This window comes from Oncorhynchus clarkii, chromosome 19 (genome assembly GCF_045791955.1).
Source record: "Oncorhynchus clarkii lewisi isolate Uvic-CL-2024 chromosome 19, UVic_Ocla_1.0, whole genome shotgun sequence".
NCBI lineage: Eukaryota > Metazoa > Chordata > Actinopteri > Salmoniformes > Salmonidae > Oncorhynchus > Oncorhynchus clarkii.
Window position 1 is genome coordinate 6,715,556 of NC_092165.1, and position 16,303 is coordinate 6,731,858.

The following is a 16,303-nucleotide window of genomic DNA, read 5'->3' on the forward strand; positions in this document are numbered from 1 at the left end:
GGGGCTGCCTCTCGGGCTTCCCTCCGCGCCGCCGTGCCTGCTTCGCCAACTCCATTCTCTGATAACCTTCCGCGCACTGCTCCATTGAATCCCAGGCGGGCTCCGGCACTCTCCCTGGGTCGGCCGCCCACCTGTCGATCTCCTCCCAAGTCGTATACTCCATACTGTACTCCTCTTTGGGCTGCTCCTGTTGTTTCTTCTCCCGCTGCACCTTTGGGCGGCTACACTCCCCTGGTTTAGCCCAGGGTCCTCTCCCGTCGAGGATTTCCTCCCATGTCCAGAAATCCTTACTATGTATCTCCTCTTTTCGCTGCTGTTGCTGCCTGTTGACACGCTGCTTGGTCCGTTGGTGGTGGGTGATTCTGTCACGATTTTCTGTATGAGAAGGAGAGTCGGACCAAAATGCAGCGTGTAGATTGCGATCCATGTTTTAATGAACAAACGTAAAACACGAATCAATACAAACACTCCAAAATAAAGAACGTGATGAACGTAACGAAAACCTAAACAGCCTATCTGGTGAAAACACATAGACAGGAACAATCACCCACAAACACACAGTGAAACCCAGGCTACCTAAATATGGTTCCCAATCAGAGACAATGACGAACACCTGCCTCTGATTGAGAACCATATCAGGCCGAACATAGAACTGGACAAACTAGACATGTAACATAGAATACCCACTCAGATCACACCCTGACCAACCAAAACATAGAAACATACAAAGTAAACTATGGTCAGGGTGTGACACTGAGGCAGAGAGAGAGAGTTGAAAACAGCAGGTCTGGGACTAGGTGGCACGTTCAGTGAACAGGACAGGGTTCCATAGGTCAGGGTTCCATAGCCTGAGTTGAAACTTGTGCAGCAGCACGACCAGGTGGACTGAGGACAGCAAGGAGTCATAAGGCCAGGTAGTCCCGAGGCATGGTCCTAGCGCTCAGGTCCTCTGGGAGGGGAGGGAGGATGGGAGAGAGAGAGAATTAGAGGGAGCATACTTAAATTCACACAGGACACCGGATAATAACACCAGATGTAACAAACTGACCTTGGCGCTCCGGTTCCGCTTGCCGTGCGGTAGAAGCAAGAACAGTCTATGACCTGGGTGACTGGAGTCCTTAACAAAAATTTGGGCCTTCCTCTGACACCACCTAGTATATAGGTCCTGGATGGCAGGAATTTGGCCCCAGTGATATACTGGGCTGTACGCATTACCCTCTGTAGCGCCTTAGAGTCAGATGTCGAGCGATTGCCGTACCAGGCGGTGATGCAACTGGTCAGGATGCTCTCGATGGTGCAGGTGTAGAACTTTTTGAGGATCTGGGGACCCATGGCATATATTTTCAGCTCCAGCTAGCCATTTTTTCACGGTCCTCGGTCTCTGGATTTAGTGACCAATAGATGCACCACTGGGGGGCTTTTCTGAGGCAGGATGAGCTGTCATCTTGATATAGAAGGATACTCTGCCTATGTAACATAGCTACTGGACCTCAGGGCTGACATCATCATGATCATAAAGCAGTACTGCAGGAAATCATGTAGCTCCACAATCTCAGAATCAGTCAAATGTAACATCGTAGAGCAGAGGATCATGGGCCCTGATCTTGAGGGTGAAACCGGGACTAAAAGAGAAGCAGTATCAGCGTTGCTGCAGAATTGAGTGGCCCAGAGCTAGCGGTCAGTGTTGACAAAGGAACCAGAACCGTGATGAGTTCCAGTATATTGTCATTGGCTGCTAGCATCAATGTTGAACAGATGCTCAGTATGCAGGTAGTATAACATGAGAGGACAAAGCAGTGTTGGTTCTAGTGATGACGACTGATGTTCCATGCTAATTATTTATCTAGGGGTGTATGAGAGTACGGTTAACATGCAAGTGTCCATAATACAAACAGAACTTAAGAGGTCATGCTTAAAGGGAAGGAACATTTTTCGTATTTCAGAGTGAAGAACCCATAAAAGTCATATGGACCACCTCTGGAAAAGCAGAATGTAAACACAACACTGTTGCCTTAACTTGGACAAAGCTACTGAGAGAGTAGAGATACTCTTCAACGTGCATGTTGTCCTCTTTTCTGTAGGCCATGAGATTAGCAGAGAGATGGATCCTGAGCAGACTAGACAATGAACTGAATCCCTTCTGTAGGCCATGAGATTAGCAGAGAGATGGATCCTGAGCAGACTAGACAATGAACTGAATCCCTTCTGTAGGCCATGAGATTAGCAGAGAGATGGATCCTGAGCAGACTAGACAATGAACTGAATCCCTTCTGTAGGCCATGAGATTAGCAGAGAGATGGATCTTGAGCAGACTAGACAATGAACTGAATCCCTTCTGTAGGCCATGAGATTAGCAGAGAGATGGATCCTGAGCAGACTAGACAATGAACTGAATCCCTTCTGTAGGCCATGAGATTAGCAGAGAGATGGATCCTGAGCAGACTAGACAATGAACTGAATCCCTTCTGTAGGCCATGAGATTAGCAGAGAGATGGATCCTGAGCAGACTAGACAATGAACTGAATCCCTTCTGTAGGCCATGAGATTAGCAGAGAGATGGATCCTGAGCAGACTAGACAATGAACTGAATCCCTTCTGTAGGCCATGAGATTAGCAGAGAGATGGATCCTGAGCAGACTAGACAATGAACTGAATCCCTTCTGTAGGCCATGAGATTAGCAGAGAGATGGATCCTGAGCAGACTAGACAATGAACTGAATCCCTTCTGTAGGCCATGAGATTAGCAGAGAGATGGATCCTGAGCAGACTAGACAATGAACTGAATCCCTTCTGTAGGCCATGAGATTAGCAGAGAGATGGATCCTGAGCAGACTAGACAATGAACTGAATCCCTTCTGTAGGCCATGAGATTAGCAGAGAGATGGATCCTGAGCAGACTAGACAATGAACTGAATCCCTTCTGTAGGCCATGAGATTAGCAGAGAGATGGATCCTGAGCAGACTAGACAATGAACTGAATCCCTTCTGTTGGACCATAAGATTAGCAGAGAGATGGATCCTGAGCAGACTAGACAATGAACTGAATCCCTTCTGTAGGCCATGAGATTAGCAGAGAGATGGATCCTGAGCAGACTAGACAATGAACTGAATCCCTTCTGTTGGACCATAAGATTAGCAGAGAGATGGATCCTGAGCAGACTAGACAATGAACTGAATCCCTTCTGTAGGCCATGAGATTAGCAGAGAGATGGATCCTGAGCAGACTAGACAATGAACTGAATCCCTTCTGTAGGCCATGAGATTAGCAGAGAGATGGATCCTGAGCAGACTAGACAATGAACTGAATCCCTTCTGTAGGACCATGAGATTAGCAGAGAGATGGATCCTGAGCAGACTAGACAATGAACTGAATCCCTTCTGTAGGCCATGAGATTAGCAGAGAGATGGATCCTGAGCAGACTAGACAATGAACTGAATCCCTTCTGTAGGCCATGAGATTAGCAGAGAGATGGATCCTGAGCAGACTAGACAATGAACTGAATCCCTTCTGTAGGACCATGAGATTAGCAGAGAGATGGATCCTGAGCAGACTAGACAATGAACTGAATCCCTTCTGTAGGCCATGAGATTAGCAGAGAGATGGATCCTGAGCAGACTAGACAATGAACTGAATCCCTTCTGTAGGCCATGAGATTAGCAGAGAGATGGATCCTGAGCAGACTAGACAATGAGCTGAATCCCTTCTGTAGGCCATGAGATTAGCAGAGAGATGGATCCTGAGCAGACTAGACAATGAACTGAATCCCTTCTGTAGGCCATGAGATTAGCAGAGAGATGGATCCTGAGCAGACTAGACAATGAACTGAATCCCTTCTGTAGGCCATGAGATTAGCAGAGAGATGGATCCTGAGCAGACTAGACAATGAACTGAATCCCTTCTGTAGGCCATGAGATTAGCAGAGAGATGGATCCTGAGCAGACTAGACAATGAGCTGAATCCCTTCTGTAGGCCATGAGATTAGCAGAGAGATGGATCCTGAGCAGACTAGACAATGAACTGAATCCCTTCTGTAGGCCATGAGATTAGCAGAGAGATGGATCCTGAGCAGACTAGACAATGAACTGAATCCCTTCTGTAGGCCATGAGATTAGCAGAGAGATGGATCCTGAGCAGACTAGACAATGAACTGAATCCCTTCTGTAGGCCATGAGATTAGCAGAGAGATGGATCCTGAGCAGACTAGACAATGAACTGAATCCCTTCTGTAGGCCATGAGATTAGCAGAGAGATGGATCCTGAGCAGACTAGACAAGGAACTGAATCCCTTCTGTAGGCCATGAGATTAGCAGAGAGATGGATCCTGAGCAGACTAGACAATGAACTGAATCCCTTCTGTAGGCCATGAGATTAGCAGAGAGATGGATCCTGAGCAGACTAGACAATGAACTGAATCCCTTCTGTAGGCCATGAGATTAGCAGAGAGATGGATCCTGAGCAGACTAGACAATGAACTGAATCCCTTCTGTTGGACCATGAGATTAGCAGAGAGATGGATCCTGAGCAGACTAGACAATGAACTGAATCCCTTCTGTAGGTCATGAGATTAGCAGAGAGATGGATCCTGAGCAGACTAGACAATGAACTGAATCCCTTCTGTAGGCCATGAGATTAGCAGAGAGATGGATCCTGAGCAGACTAGACAATGAACTGAATCCCTTCTGTAGGCCATGAGATTAGCAGAGAGATGGATCCTGAGCAGACTAGACAATGAACTGAATCCCTTCTGTAGGCCATGAGATTAGCAGAGAGATGGATCCTGAGCAGACTAGACAATGAACTGAATCCCTTCTGTAGGCCATGAGATTAGCAGAGAGATGGATCCTGAGCAGACTAGACAATGAACTGAATCCCTTCTGTAGGCCATGAGATTAGCAGAGAGATGGATCCTGAGCAGACTAGACAATGAACTGAATCCCTTCTGTAGGCCATGAGATTAGCAGAGAGATGGATCCTGAGCAGACTAGACAATGAACTGAATCCCTTCTGTAGGCCATGAGATTAGCAGAGAGATGGATCCTGAGCAGACTAGACAATGAACTGAATCCCTTCTGTAGGCCATGAGATTAGCAGAGAGATGGATCCTGAGCAGACTAGACAATGAACTGAATCCCTTCTGTAGGCCATGAGATTAGCAGAGAGATGGATCCTGAGCAGACTAGACAATGAACTGAATCCCTTCTGTAGGCCATGAGATTAGCAGAGAGATGGATCCTGAGCAGACTAGACAATGAACTGAATCCCTTCTGTAGGCCATGAGATTAGCAGAGAGATGGATCCTGAGCAGACTAGACAATGAACTGAATCCCTTCTGTAGGCCATGAGATTAGCAGAGAGATGGATCCTGAGCAGACTAGACAATGAACTGAATCCCTTCTGTAGGCCATGAGATTAGCAGAGAGATGGATCCTGAGCAGACTAGACAATGAACTGAATCCCTTCTGTAGGCCATGAGATTAGCAGAGAGATGGATCCTGAGCAGACTAGACAATGAACTGAATCCCTTCTGTAGGCCATGAGATTAGCAGAGAGATGGATCCTGAGCAGACTAGACAATGAACTGAATCCCTTCTGTAGGCCATGAGATTAGCAGAGAGATGGATCCTGAGCAGACTAGACAATGAACTGAATCCCTTCTGTAGGCCATGAGATTAGCAGAGAGATGGATCCTGAGCAGACTAGACAATGAACTGAATCCCTTCTGTAGGCCATGAGATTAGCAGAGAGATGGATCCTGAGCAGACTAGACAATGAACTGAATCCCTTCTGTAGGCCATGAGATTAGCAGAGAGATGGATCCTGAGCAGACTAGACAATGAACTGAATCCCTTCTGTAGGCCATGAGATTAGCAGAGAGATGGATCCTGAGCAGACTAGACAATGAACTGAATCCCTTCTGTAGGCCATGAGATTAGCAGAGAGATGGATCCTGAGCAGACTAGACAATGAACTGAATCCCTTCTGTAGGCCATGAGATTAGCAGAGAGATGGATCCTGAGCAGACTAGACAATGAACTGAATCCCTTCTGTAGGCCATGAGATTAGCAGAGAGATGGATCCTGAGCAGACTAGACAATGAACTGAATCCCTTCTGTAGGCCATGAGATTAGCAGAGAGATGGATCCTGAGCAGACTAGACAATGAACTGAATCCCTTCTGTAGGCCATGAGATTAGCAGAGAGATGGATCCTGAGCAGACTAGACAATGAACTGAATCCCTTCTGTAGGCCATGAGATTAGCAGAGAGATGGATCCTGAGCAGACTAGACAATGAACTGAATCCCTTCTGTAGGCCATGAGATTAGCAGAGAGATGGATCCTGAGCAGACTAGACAATGAACTGAATCCCTTCTGTAGGCCATGAGATTAGCAGAGAGATGGATCCTGAGCAGACTAGACAATGAACTGAATCCCTTCTGTAGGCCATGAGATTAGCAGAGAGATGGATCCTGAGCAGACTAGACAATGAACTGAATCCCTTCTGTAGGCCATGAGATTAGCAGAGAGATGGATCCTGAGCAGACTAGACAATGAACTGAATCCCTTCTGTAGGCCATGAGATTAGCAGAGAGATGGATCCTGAGCAGACTAGACAATGAACTGAATCCCTTCTGTAGGCCATGAGATTAGCAGAGAGATGGATCCTGAGCAGACTAGACAATGAACTGAATCCCTTCTGTAGGCCATGAGATTAGCAGAGAGATGGATCCTGAGCAGACTAGACAATGAACTGAATCCCTTCTGTAGGCCATGAGATTAGCAGAGAGATGGATCCTGAGCGGACTAGACAATGAACTGAATCCCTTCTGTAGGCCATGAGATTAGCAGAGAGATGGATCCTGAGCGGACTAGACAATGAGCTGAATCCCTTCTGTAGGCCATGAGATTAGCAGAGAGATGGATCCTGAGCGGACTAGACAATGAACTGAATCCCTTCTGTAGGCCATGAGATTAGCAGAGAGATGGATCCTGAGCGGACTAGACAATGAGCTGAATCCCTTCTGTAGGCCATGAGATTAGCAGAGAGATGGATCCTGAGCAGACTAGACAATGAACTGAATCCCTTCTGTAGGCCATGAGATTAGCAGAGAGATGGATCCTGAGCAGACTAGACAATGAACTGAATCCCTTCTGTAGGCCATGAGATTAGCAGAGAGATGGATCCTGAGCAGACTAGACAATGAACTGAATCCCTTCTGTAGGCCATGAGATTAGCAGAGAGATGGATCCTGAGCGGACTAGACAATGAGCTGAATCCCTTCTGTAGGCCATGAGATTAGCAGAGAGATGGATCCTGAGCGGACTAGACAATGAACTGAATCCCTTCTGTAGGCCATGAGATTAGCAGAGAGATGGATCCTGAGCGGACTAGACAATGAGCTGAATCCCTTCTGTAGGCCATGAGATTAGCAGAGAGATGGATCCTGAGCGGACTAGACAATGAACTGAATCCCTTCTGTAGGCCATGAGATTAGCAGAGAGATGGATCCTGAGCGGACTAGACAATGAACTGAATCCCTTCTGTAGGCCATGAGATTAGCAGAGAGATGGATCCTGAGCGGACTAGACAATGAACTGAATCCCTTCTGTAGGCCATGAGATTAGCAGAGAGATGGATCCTGAGCAGACTAGACAATGAACTGAATCCCTTCTGTTGGACCATGATGAAGAAACGCTACACTAAGCTGATGGACATTTGGAATAGAAAAGCATACATGGTAATATAACAGAAGACATCATAAAGAGAGTAGAGCAGACAGAATGCTGCAGCTCAGCCATGACATACCATCACACAACATACAGTATACTAACAAACCTCCCAGGACTGCAACTAAACGGTAGATATGTATAACCACCTGTACTATCTAATCCTTGATTCATAAAACCAAAATCGCTACTGTCATTAACGTGGTTCCTCAATTATTACACATAATATTTGGATGAGTATTTGGTGTCCAGATGTAACTGAACATCGGGACACTTTTCATCATCAGCTGATCCAGGAAGTCATTTTCTGACAATATTGCATGTGACGCAACAACAGCCCAAAGTGAAGGGAAAACAGTGTTTGCGAGGAATGTCAAGAATATTTTGGTGTCTCATTCGACCAACCACTTGACTTGTAGTAAGAGTGTCCGCACTGTGATTGGTAGGTTGGGAGTTTGATCCTTGGTCGAGTCATACCAAACAGTGTAAAACTGGGACTAAATGAGTCTCTGCTTGGCACTCAGCATTAAGGAGATATATTGAGGGAAAGGCCTTGCAATAGACTAGCCTTCCTGACCAGGGCGTGTACACTACCTGTACATCAAGCTGCCTCACGCTACAGAAACAGGACATGTTATTGTACCTTTATTCCATGCTGTAATGTATAGAGATACTGATATAGTTCTAGAAACAGGACATGTTGTAATGTATAGAGATACTGATATAGTTCTAGAAACAGAATGTTATGTTATACCTTTATTCCATGTTGTAATGTAGAGAGATACTGATATAGATCTAGAAACAGGACATGCTGTAATGTATAGAGATACTGATATAGATCTAGAAACAGGACATGCTGTAATGTAGAGAGATACTGATATAGATCTAGAAACAGGACATGCTGTAATGTATAGAGATACTGATATAGATCTAGAAACAGGACATGCTGTAATGTATAGAGATACTGATATAGATCTAGAAACAGGACATGCTGTAATGTATAGAGATACTGATATAGATCTAGAAACAGGACATGCTGTAATGTAGAGAGATACTGATATAGATCTAGAAACAGGACATGCTATAATGTAGAGATACTGATATAGATCTAGAAACAGGACCTGTTATTGTACCTTTATTCCATGCTGTAATGTAGAGATACTGATATAGTTCTAGAAACAGGACATGTTGTAATGTAGAGAGATACTGATATAGATCTAGAAACAGGACATGTTATTGTACCTTTATTCCATGCTGTAATGTAGAGATACTGATATAGTTCTAGAAACAGGACATACTGTAATGTATAGAGATACTGATATAGATCTAGAAACAGGACATACTGTAATGTATAGAGATACTGATATAGTTCTAGAAACAGGACATGCTGTAATGTATAGAGATACTGATATAGATCTAGAAACAGGACATGTTATTATACCTTTATTCCATACTGTAATATATAGAGATACTGATATAGATCTAGAAACAGGACATACTGTAATGTATAGAGATACTGATATAGATCTAGAAACAGGACATACTGTAATGTATAGAGATACTGATATAGTTCTAGAAACAGGACATGTTATTATACCTTTATTCCATGCTGTAATGTAGAGATACTGATATAGTTCTAGAAACAGGACATGTTGTAATGTAGAGAGATACTGATATAGATCTAGAAACAGGACATGTTATTGTACCTTTATTCCATGCTGTAATGTAGAGATACTGATATAGTTCTAGAAACAGGACATACTGTAATGTATAGAGATACTGATATAGATCTAGAAACAGGACATACTGTAATGTATAGAGATACTGATATAGTTCTAGAAACAGGACATGCTGTAATGTATAGAGATACTGATATAGATCTAGAAACAGGACATGTTATTATACCTTTATTCCATACTGTAATATATAGAGATACTGATATAGATCTAGAAACAGGACATACTGTAATGTATAGAGATACTGATATAGATCTAGAAACAGGACATACTGTAATGTATAGAGATACTGATATAGTTCTAGAAACAGGACATGTTATTATACCTTTATTCCATGCTGTAATGTAGAGAGCTATATCAGTATCTCTATCACAATAAAAACAGTTAGCTGACATGTTCTCCATTGAATTGCAGTAAAATGGCTGCTTCCACATTTAACCAAACATAACTTACCATACGATATCTGATCTCATAACAGCTCCCTTAGGAGTTAAGGAGCGTAATGGATTCACAGCTCATACTGTATCTGAATTCACATGTTCGCTTTCATTTCTGTGAGTCACTGTGTCACAGAGATGGTCTGCCTCTGCTTGCTTTAACTTCATCCAAAGTTCAGTGTAAAACACCTGTTACTGTGCTTTTCTGCTACATGTTGAAGAGGATTTGTGATCATGGTTATCTTTTCATTTCTATCTACAGGATCCTGTCTCAAGGAGCTGTTGTCAAAGACTGGACTAGAAGATCATTATGAAAACAAGCTGACGTTAAGTACTGTCCTTGAGATAAATGCTGATACTACATCAGATGAACCTCTTACCACTATGCAGTCACTTCCAGGGGCCTTCCTGAATAAATTAATGATGGCAAATGTGAATGCAAGGAGTGTTAAATGTCTGACCACTGACCAGGAGGTTTCCTATTATGATGTAGACAACCTGGACACTGACTCTGATACTAGTGATGTCATTAATCCACTGGACCTGATAACTGCCCTGTTTCTGTGCTCAGATGGTTTCCTGCAGCAGGAGATGGTCCAGAAAATGTCCATGTGTCAGTTTGCTGTTCCTCTGCTGCTGCCCAACTGTGACACAAAGCAAAGCACTTTGATGCTGTGGGCCTTGAGGGACATAGTGAAGAAGTTCAGACCCTCTTCACAAGTGGACACAAAAGCTTTTGTGGAGGAGAGAATAGTTCTCTCTGATATTCCCATGGTGTCCTTTGTTAGGTTAGGAGAGAGTAGCTTGTCCAAGTCTCAGATCTTGAACAAGTTGCTTAGTAACCCTCAACAGTACCATGATACATTTGTTCATCATGATATGGAATGTGGTAATGTCCCTCTGCAAATCTCAGATGGTCTGGTTGAAATCAACTGGTACCTTCCATGTGGGAACAGAAACATAGACATGTTCACTAAGCCTGTGGCGGTGGCCAATCTCAGAGGAGACATCAGGTCCTTTGAAACACAGTTCTCCTTTCTGTGTCAAACATCAGCTGCAGTTTACATTTTCACTGATGATTTTGAGGCAGATCTCAAGGTTTTGGAAGGAAAAATCACAAAAGCAGAGTTATTTCTGGTTGTCAACTCTCAGAAAAAAACATTAAGGGTAGACACATTGAAGAAAATGATCACAAACTACAGTATCAACCCAACAAATGTGATTGTGAAGAAGAAGCAGAATGATGCAGAATTTGTCAAAACCCTGCAGTCCTCTGTGGGTGACATCATCGAAAAAAGTAAAAACAGATTGACAATTGAAAACATGGCTGACGTGGCTCATCAGTTTGGGATTCTGGTTGATGAAGACAGTGATGACTGTCAGAGTGCCAGGAAGACAGCAGATGAAATCACCAGGAACATCAAAGACACAATTCAATTCAAAGACAAACAGCTACCCTTACAGGGAACAATCTGGAAAGAGATTTCCCAGTTAGAAAAAGAGAGGTGTAGACTGAGAAAAGCAGGGGATCAAGACATTGAACACTACAAGAGCTCTCTGAAGAGAAAGGAGGAGGAGCTGAGAAAGAAGCAATATAAATGTGACATGTCAGATGCCATGACAAGATTCATTTCAGGATTGTCAGGTTCAGGAGCGGAGCGTTACTATTTCCTCAAATGGATGCGGATAAATCTGGACAATCTGTCACGTCAGAACCTGTCTGCTTTGCGGGACCAGTACAAAGATCTTTGCCAACATTCTCCAGAGAAAAAAGACGACGTTAAAGATTTGGATAAGAAATTATCTGACTGTTCCTTGGGTCTTGAACACTTCCTGCGTGAGTTGGGCCAGTTATATGAAGCTGCCTGCTCCCTCCCTGAAGACAGTCCTCACAGGAAACAGATGGAGCAGCTCCCTGGATTGTGTGCTCAGATGCTGTTGGATGGTTTCCCCATTGAGCTTGTGGATGGAGATGCATCAAATATCCCTCTGAAATGGATATCAGCTGTTCTGACTCAGATTCATACTCTTGTGGACTCTAACAGCAAGATCCGGGTTGTGACAGTTTTAGGGGTCCAAAGCACAGGGAAGTCCACTCTCCTCAACACCATGTTTGGAGTCCAGTTTGCTGTCAGCAGTGGAAGATGCACCAGAGGGGCCTTCATGCTACTGATTAAAGTCAACAAAGACCTCAAGGAGGAATTGAAATGTGACTTCATCATGGTGATTGACACAGAGGGGTTGAAATCACCAGAGTTGGCTCAACTAGATGACAGCCATGAACATGACAATGAACTGGCCACACTGGTGATTGGACTCAGTGATGTCACTATCATCAACATGGCCATGGAGAACTCCACAGAGATAAAAGACATTCTACAGAGTGTTGTTCATGCTTTTATCAGGATGAAGGAAGTGGGGAAGAAGCCTAAATGGGATTTTGTGCACCAGAATGTGTCAGACATGTCTGCTCATGACAACAACATGAGGGACAGGAAGAAGTTGTTGGAACAGTTGAATGAAATGACCCAGGCAGCAGCCAGAATGGAGAAGAAGGAGAATATCACCAAGTTCACTGATGTGATGGATTATGATCCAGACACAAGCAGCTGCTACATCCCAGGACTCTGGCATGGGACTCCCCCTATGGCTCCAGTCAATGCTGGCTACAGTGAGGCTGTGTATGACTTCAAAAAGAGCTTGATGCAAGACTTAATAAAATGCCAGAGTAATGATGACATGACACATTTCTTGAAGTGGACACAAAGCTTGTGGGAGGCAGTGAAATTTGAGAAATTAATCTTTAGTTTCAGAAACAGTTTGGTTGCAGATGCATACTCCAGATTATGTTCTGAGTACAATGGTTGGGAATGGACCTTCCAGAAGGAGATGTATAAATGGATGGTGAGTGCTGAAACTAAAATATCCAATATTGGCTTGTCAGATCAACATCCCCAGAGGTCCATAAGAGATGTGCTAAATGACTTGATGATAGAAGCATCTGAGAAACTGTCATTGGGAGAAAAGGAAATTCAAGACAATCTAGTAAAATACTTTGAAAAGCAAGATGGCCATGTCAATCTGGTGGTAAAATACAAGAAGGACTTTGTGTCCAGTGCCAAAACACTGAGACGAGAGACAGAAAACACAGTGAAGAACAAACTGCAAGAAGCTGTTGAAATCATAGAGGGAATGACAGAACTGAACATTAAGAGCTCTCAGGCCAGTACAATGGAAAAGAAGGTTCTGACTCTGCTGCAGAACTGTAGAAATAAAAAATATGTTCTATCAGATGAGGCCCTCAGTGAAGAGTTTGAAATCATGTGGAGGAAAACACTGTCTGAGATAACTTTCAAAGGACTCCCAAGAAGAGATGTGGCTCATGATGCCTTTATCATGTTACGTGATAATCTGGTAATGAGGGGTAGTTATGTCAACAAGATGTTGGTTGGAAACAGTCTGGTGGATTGTGGGAGAAAAGCTTTTGTTGTGGAACCAGAGAGTTGGTGGCAGCAGGCTAAAAACACAGTAAAGCACTGGGATCCCGACCAGCACAGGAAAAAACTACAAGACCTCTGTGATGATATCATAAAACAATGTCTGGAGTTTATGACCCAGAGGGTGAAAAGCAAAACTGATTACCATGACACACACATCAAAGAACTGCTTAGAATAATTGACAAAACATTGCAACAACACACAGAAGTTAAAGCCAATGAGGAATGTGAGGTTCTTCTGAAGCTACACATCTGTGGCAGAGCAGCCATAGAGTTTCAGAAGATGCATGATCATTTCATTGAAGTCAATGACCCAAGGAAGTGTCTGGAACAGTCTAAGAACAAGTACCTTACTGAGTTCAGAGACTTGTTTCATAACTGAGACCAGTGCCAAAAGAAAGCCAAGGAGTTCTCAAAGCTGTGTTTAGAGCCAGCTGTAAAGGACTATGTGACCAAAATGATATGTCCTGATGTGGTTGATGAAGTGAAGACAGGTGAAGGGTCAGAGGATTACAGCACCCGAGCGACTTTCCAGTTCTCCATTTTGAAACAACTCCTGATGGATGGGAAATATGAGAAATATAGAGGGTACATAAACCATTATGAAAGGTTTGTGAAGGACTGGCTGTTTGACCAGATTGTCCAACAACTCTCAAAGGAGAACAGTCTGGAGAAGTTGGAGAAGAAACATCTTTCAGAGATAGTCAAGATAATCACTTACACAATCTCTAACATCAGAAAAACAACTGGCTTTTTAAGAGATATCAATACTTTCATTCAAAACATGTACTGTGCCCTTGGAGAGAAGCTTGTCTTTCCAGAGGATGCTCTGGATTCCATTATGATTCTAAATACCACAAACACAGAACAGTTTGCTGACTACCTCACAGAGTTTGTGAGAGAAATCGAGCAGTCCCTAGCAGCTAAGTATGACAAGGAAAGAGACATCAAAGAGAGACTCAAATCTCTGCCATTCAAGCCTCAGGACAAGATGTTCACCAGACTGTTTGGCTGTGGTGAGGTATGTCCTTTCTGCGGTGCACCCTGTGATGCAGGGGGGAAGGAGCATGCTAAACACTTTACAGCTATTCATCGTCCAAAAGGTCTAAATGGTTCAACGTCCAGATGTACAACTAAGTTAGTAACTGACATATGTTCCTCTGATGTGACCAGTAAATCATTATTCATTCACCCCCTGGTGACGGGATTGGTTGGTCACCCCTACAAGGACTACAGGAAATATTACCCTGACTGGATCATAACTGGAGATTCCAGCATCAAGGCTTCAGACTACTGGAAGTATGTGATGGCCACATTCAATGAGAGAATCGCTGAGGAAGAAAAGGCACTTCCTGCTGATATCCCATGGGACTGGAAGGCATTAACACCTGATGATGCATTGAAGAGCTTGAAAAAGGCTTACAACATGAAATAAAGTGGAGTTTTACTGTATATAATGACTGTTGTTGACCAACATGTTAACATATAATTGAACATTCAAAGAGTTGACAACCAAAATAACTCTGGATATATCACAGAATCAAAATATAAGGAGCCAGCCGCCCATACAAACACAGAAACGTTTGGGGCTCCCGAGTGGAGCAGCGGTCTAAGGCACTGCCTTTCAGTGCCAGAGGCGTCACTACAGACACCCTGGTTCGAATACAGGCTGTATCACAACCGGCTATGATTGGGAGTCCCAAATTGGCCCAGCAACGTCCGGGTTTGGCCGGTGTAGGCCGTCATTGTAAATAAGAATTTGTTCTTAACTTGCCTAATTAAATAAAGGTTAAATAAATAAATAAAATACAAGAGTTGTTGAAATAATGTGCAGATCTGGATCACATAAAGTCATATTGGAAATACGTTCATAGATAATATGACCTCTTAGCAATTGACAGATCTGCTGTTCCATAAGGAAATAGCTAACACAGTTAATTTAATATGAAAGGAATATAATATTATAATCTGAACGTACTTCAGAAAGTTAATTCAGAAAAACTACTAATAAGAACAGTAAATGTGAACACCAACAGGTTTTAACCAACAGATTCAGAATTGTTTTACTTGATAATGTCCATAAATACAGTACACATGTACTTTTCCCATCTAATCTAGGGCTTGATATGCCTTAATCACAGATTAATGATTAGAATGGTTGCATGGTTCAGTGATAAACATTTGTCTTTTGTTTCTGTTATTTTACCTTTTACATTTTCATTTTAATGATATTTTTTATTTAGAGAATATGCATTTGTTGTTTCATATACAGGTATTACACATGTATTGGTCTTTGAATTAATTTACTTCAAGAAGAATGATTACTAAGTAGACTTAAATGATAATGTTTTTAATGGATCACACCTTCTAATAGTGATTTGTTCAATGACTTCATTGCTTTGAAGACATTAGTTTGGATACAGTGTAATTCATAATCAGTGAACATCTGTAATGCAACTTCATTAAAACTCTTCATGGATGCTTGATATACACTACCGTTCAGAAGTTTGGGGTCACTTAGAAATGTCCTTGTTTTTGAAAGACAAGCAAATTTTTTTGTCCATTAAAATAACATCAAATTGATCAGAAATAAAGTGTAGACATTGTTAATGTTGTAAATGACTATTGTAGCTGGAAATGGTTGATTTTTTTTATGGAATATCTAGGCGTACAGAGGCCCATTATCAGAAACCATCACTCCTGTGTTCCAATGGCACGTTGTGTTAGCTAATCCAAGTTTATAATTTTAAATGGCTAATTGATCATTAGAAAACCCTTTTGCAATTTTGTTAGCATAGCTGAAAACTGTTGTCCTGATTTAAAGCAATAAAACTGGCCTTCTAAAGACTAGTTGAGTATCTGGAGCATCAGCATTTGTGGGTTTGATTACAGGCTCAAAATGGCCAG

The 16,303-nt window shown here is 42.8% G+C and overlaps 2 protein-coding genes across 3 annotated transcripts in view; both read left to right on the top strand.

Moving 5' to 3' along the window:
* LOC139374653 (up-regulator of cell proliferation-like) overlaps positions 1-15,220 on the top strand; it is a 33,325-nt gene extending 18,105 nt beyond the window's left edge. For both annotated transcript variants that reach the window (XM_071115702.1, XM_071115703.1), the window contains exon 9: positions 10,162-15,220. In XM_071115702.1, coding sequence (XP_070971803.1) covers positions 10,162-13,778 — 3,617 coding nt within the window. In that variant the 3' untranslated portion in view covers positions 13,779-15,220. The remainder of the gene's footprint in view (positions 1-10,161) is intronic.
* On the top strand, positions 13,854-15,220 carry LOC139374660 (uncharacterized). Its single transcript, XM_071115713.1, has one exon. The coding sequence runs from the start codon at positions 13,854-13,856 to the stop codon at positions 14,829-14,831; it is 978 nt and encodes a 325-aa protein (XP_070971814.1). The 3' UTR covers positions 14,832-15,220.
* Positions 15,221-16,303: the final 1,083 nt, after the last annotated feature.

Coding starts and splice junctions, on each gene's coding strand:
- LOC139374660 (XM_071115713.1), top strand. CDS start 13,854: ATGATATGTCCTGATGTGGTTGATGAAGTGAAGACAGGTGAAGGGTCA.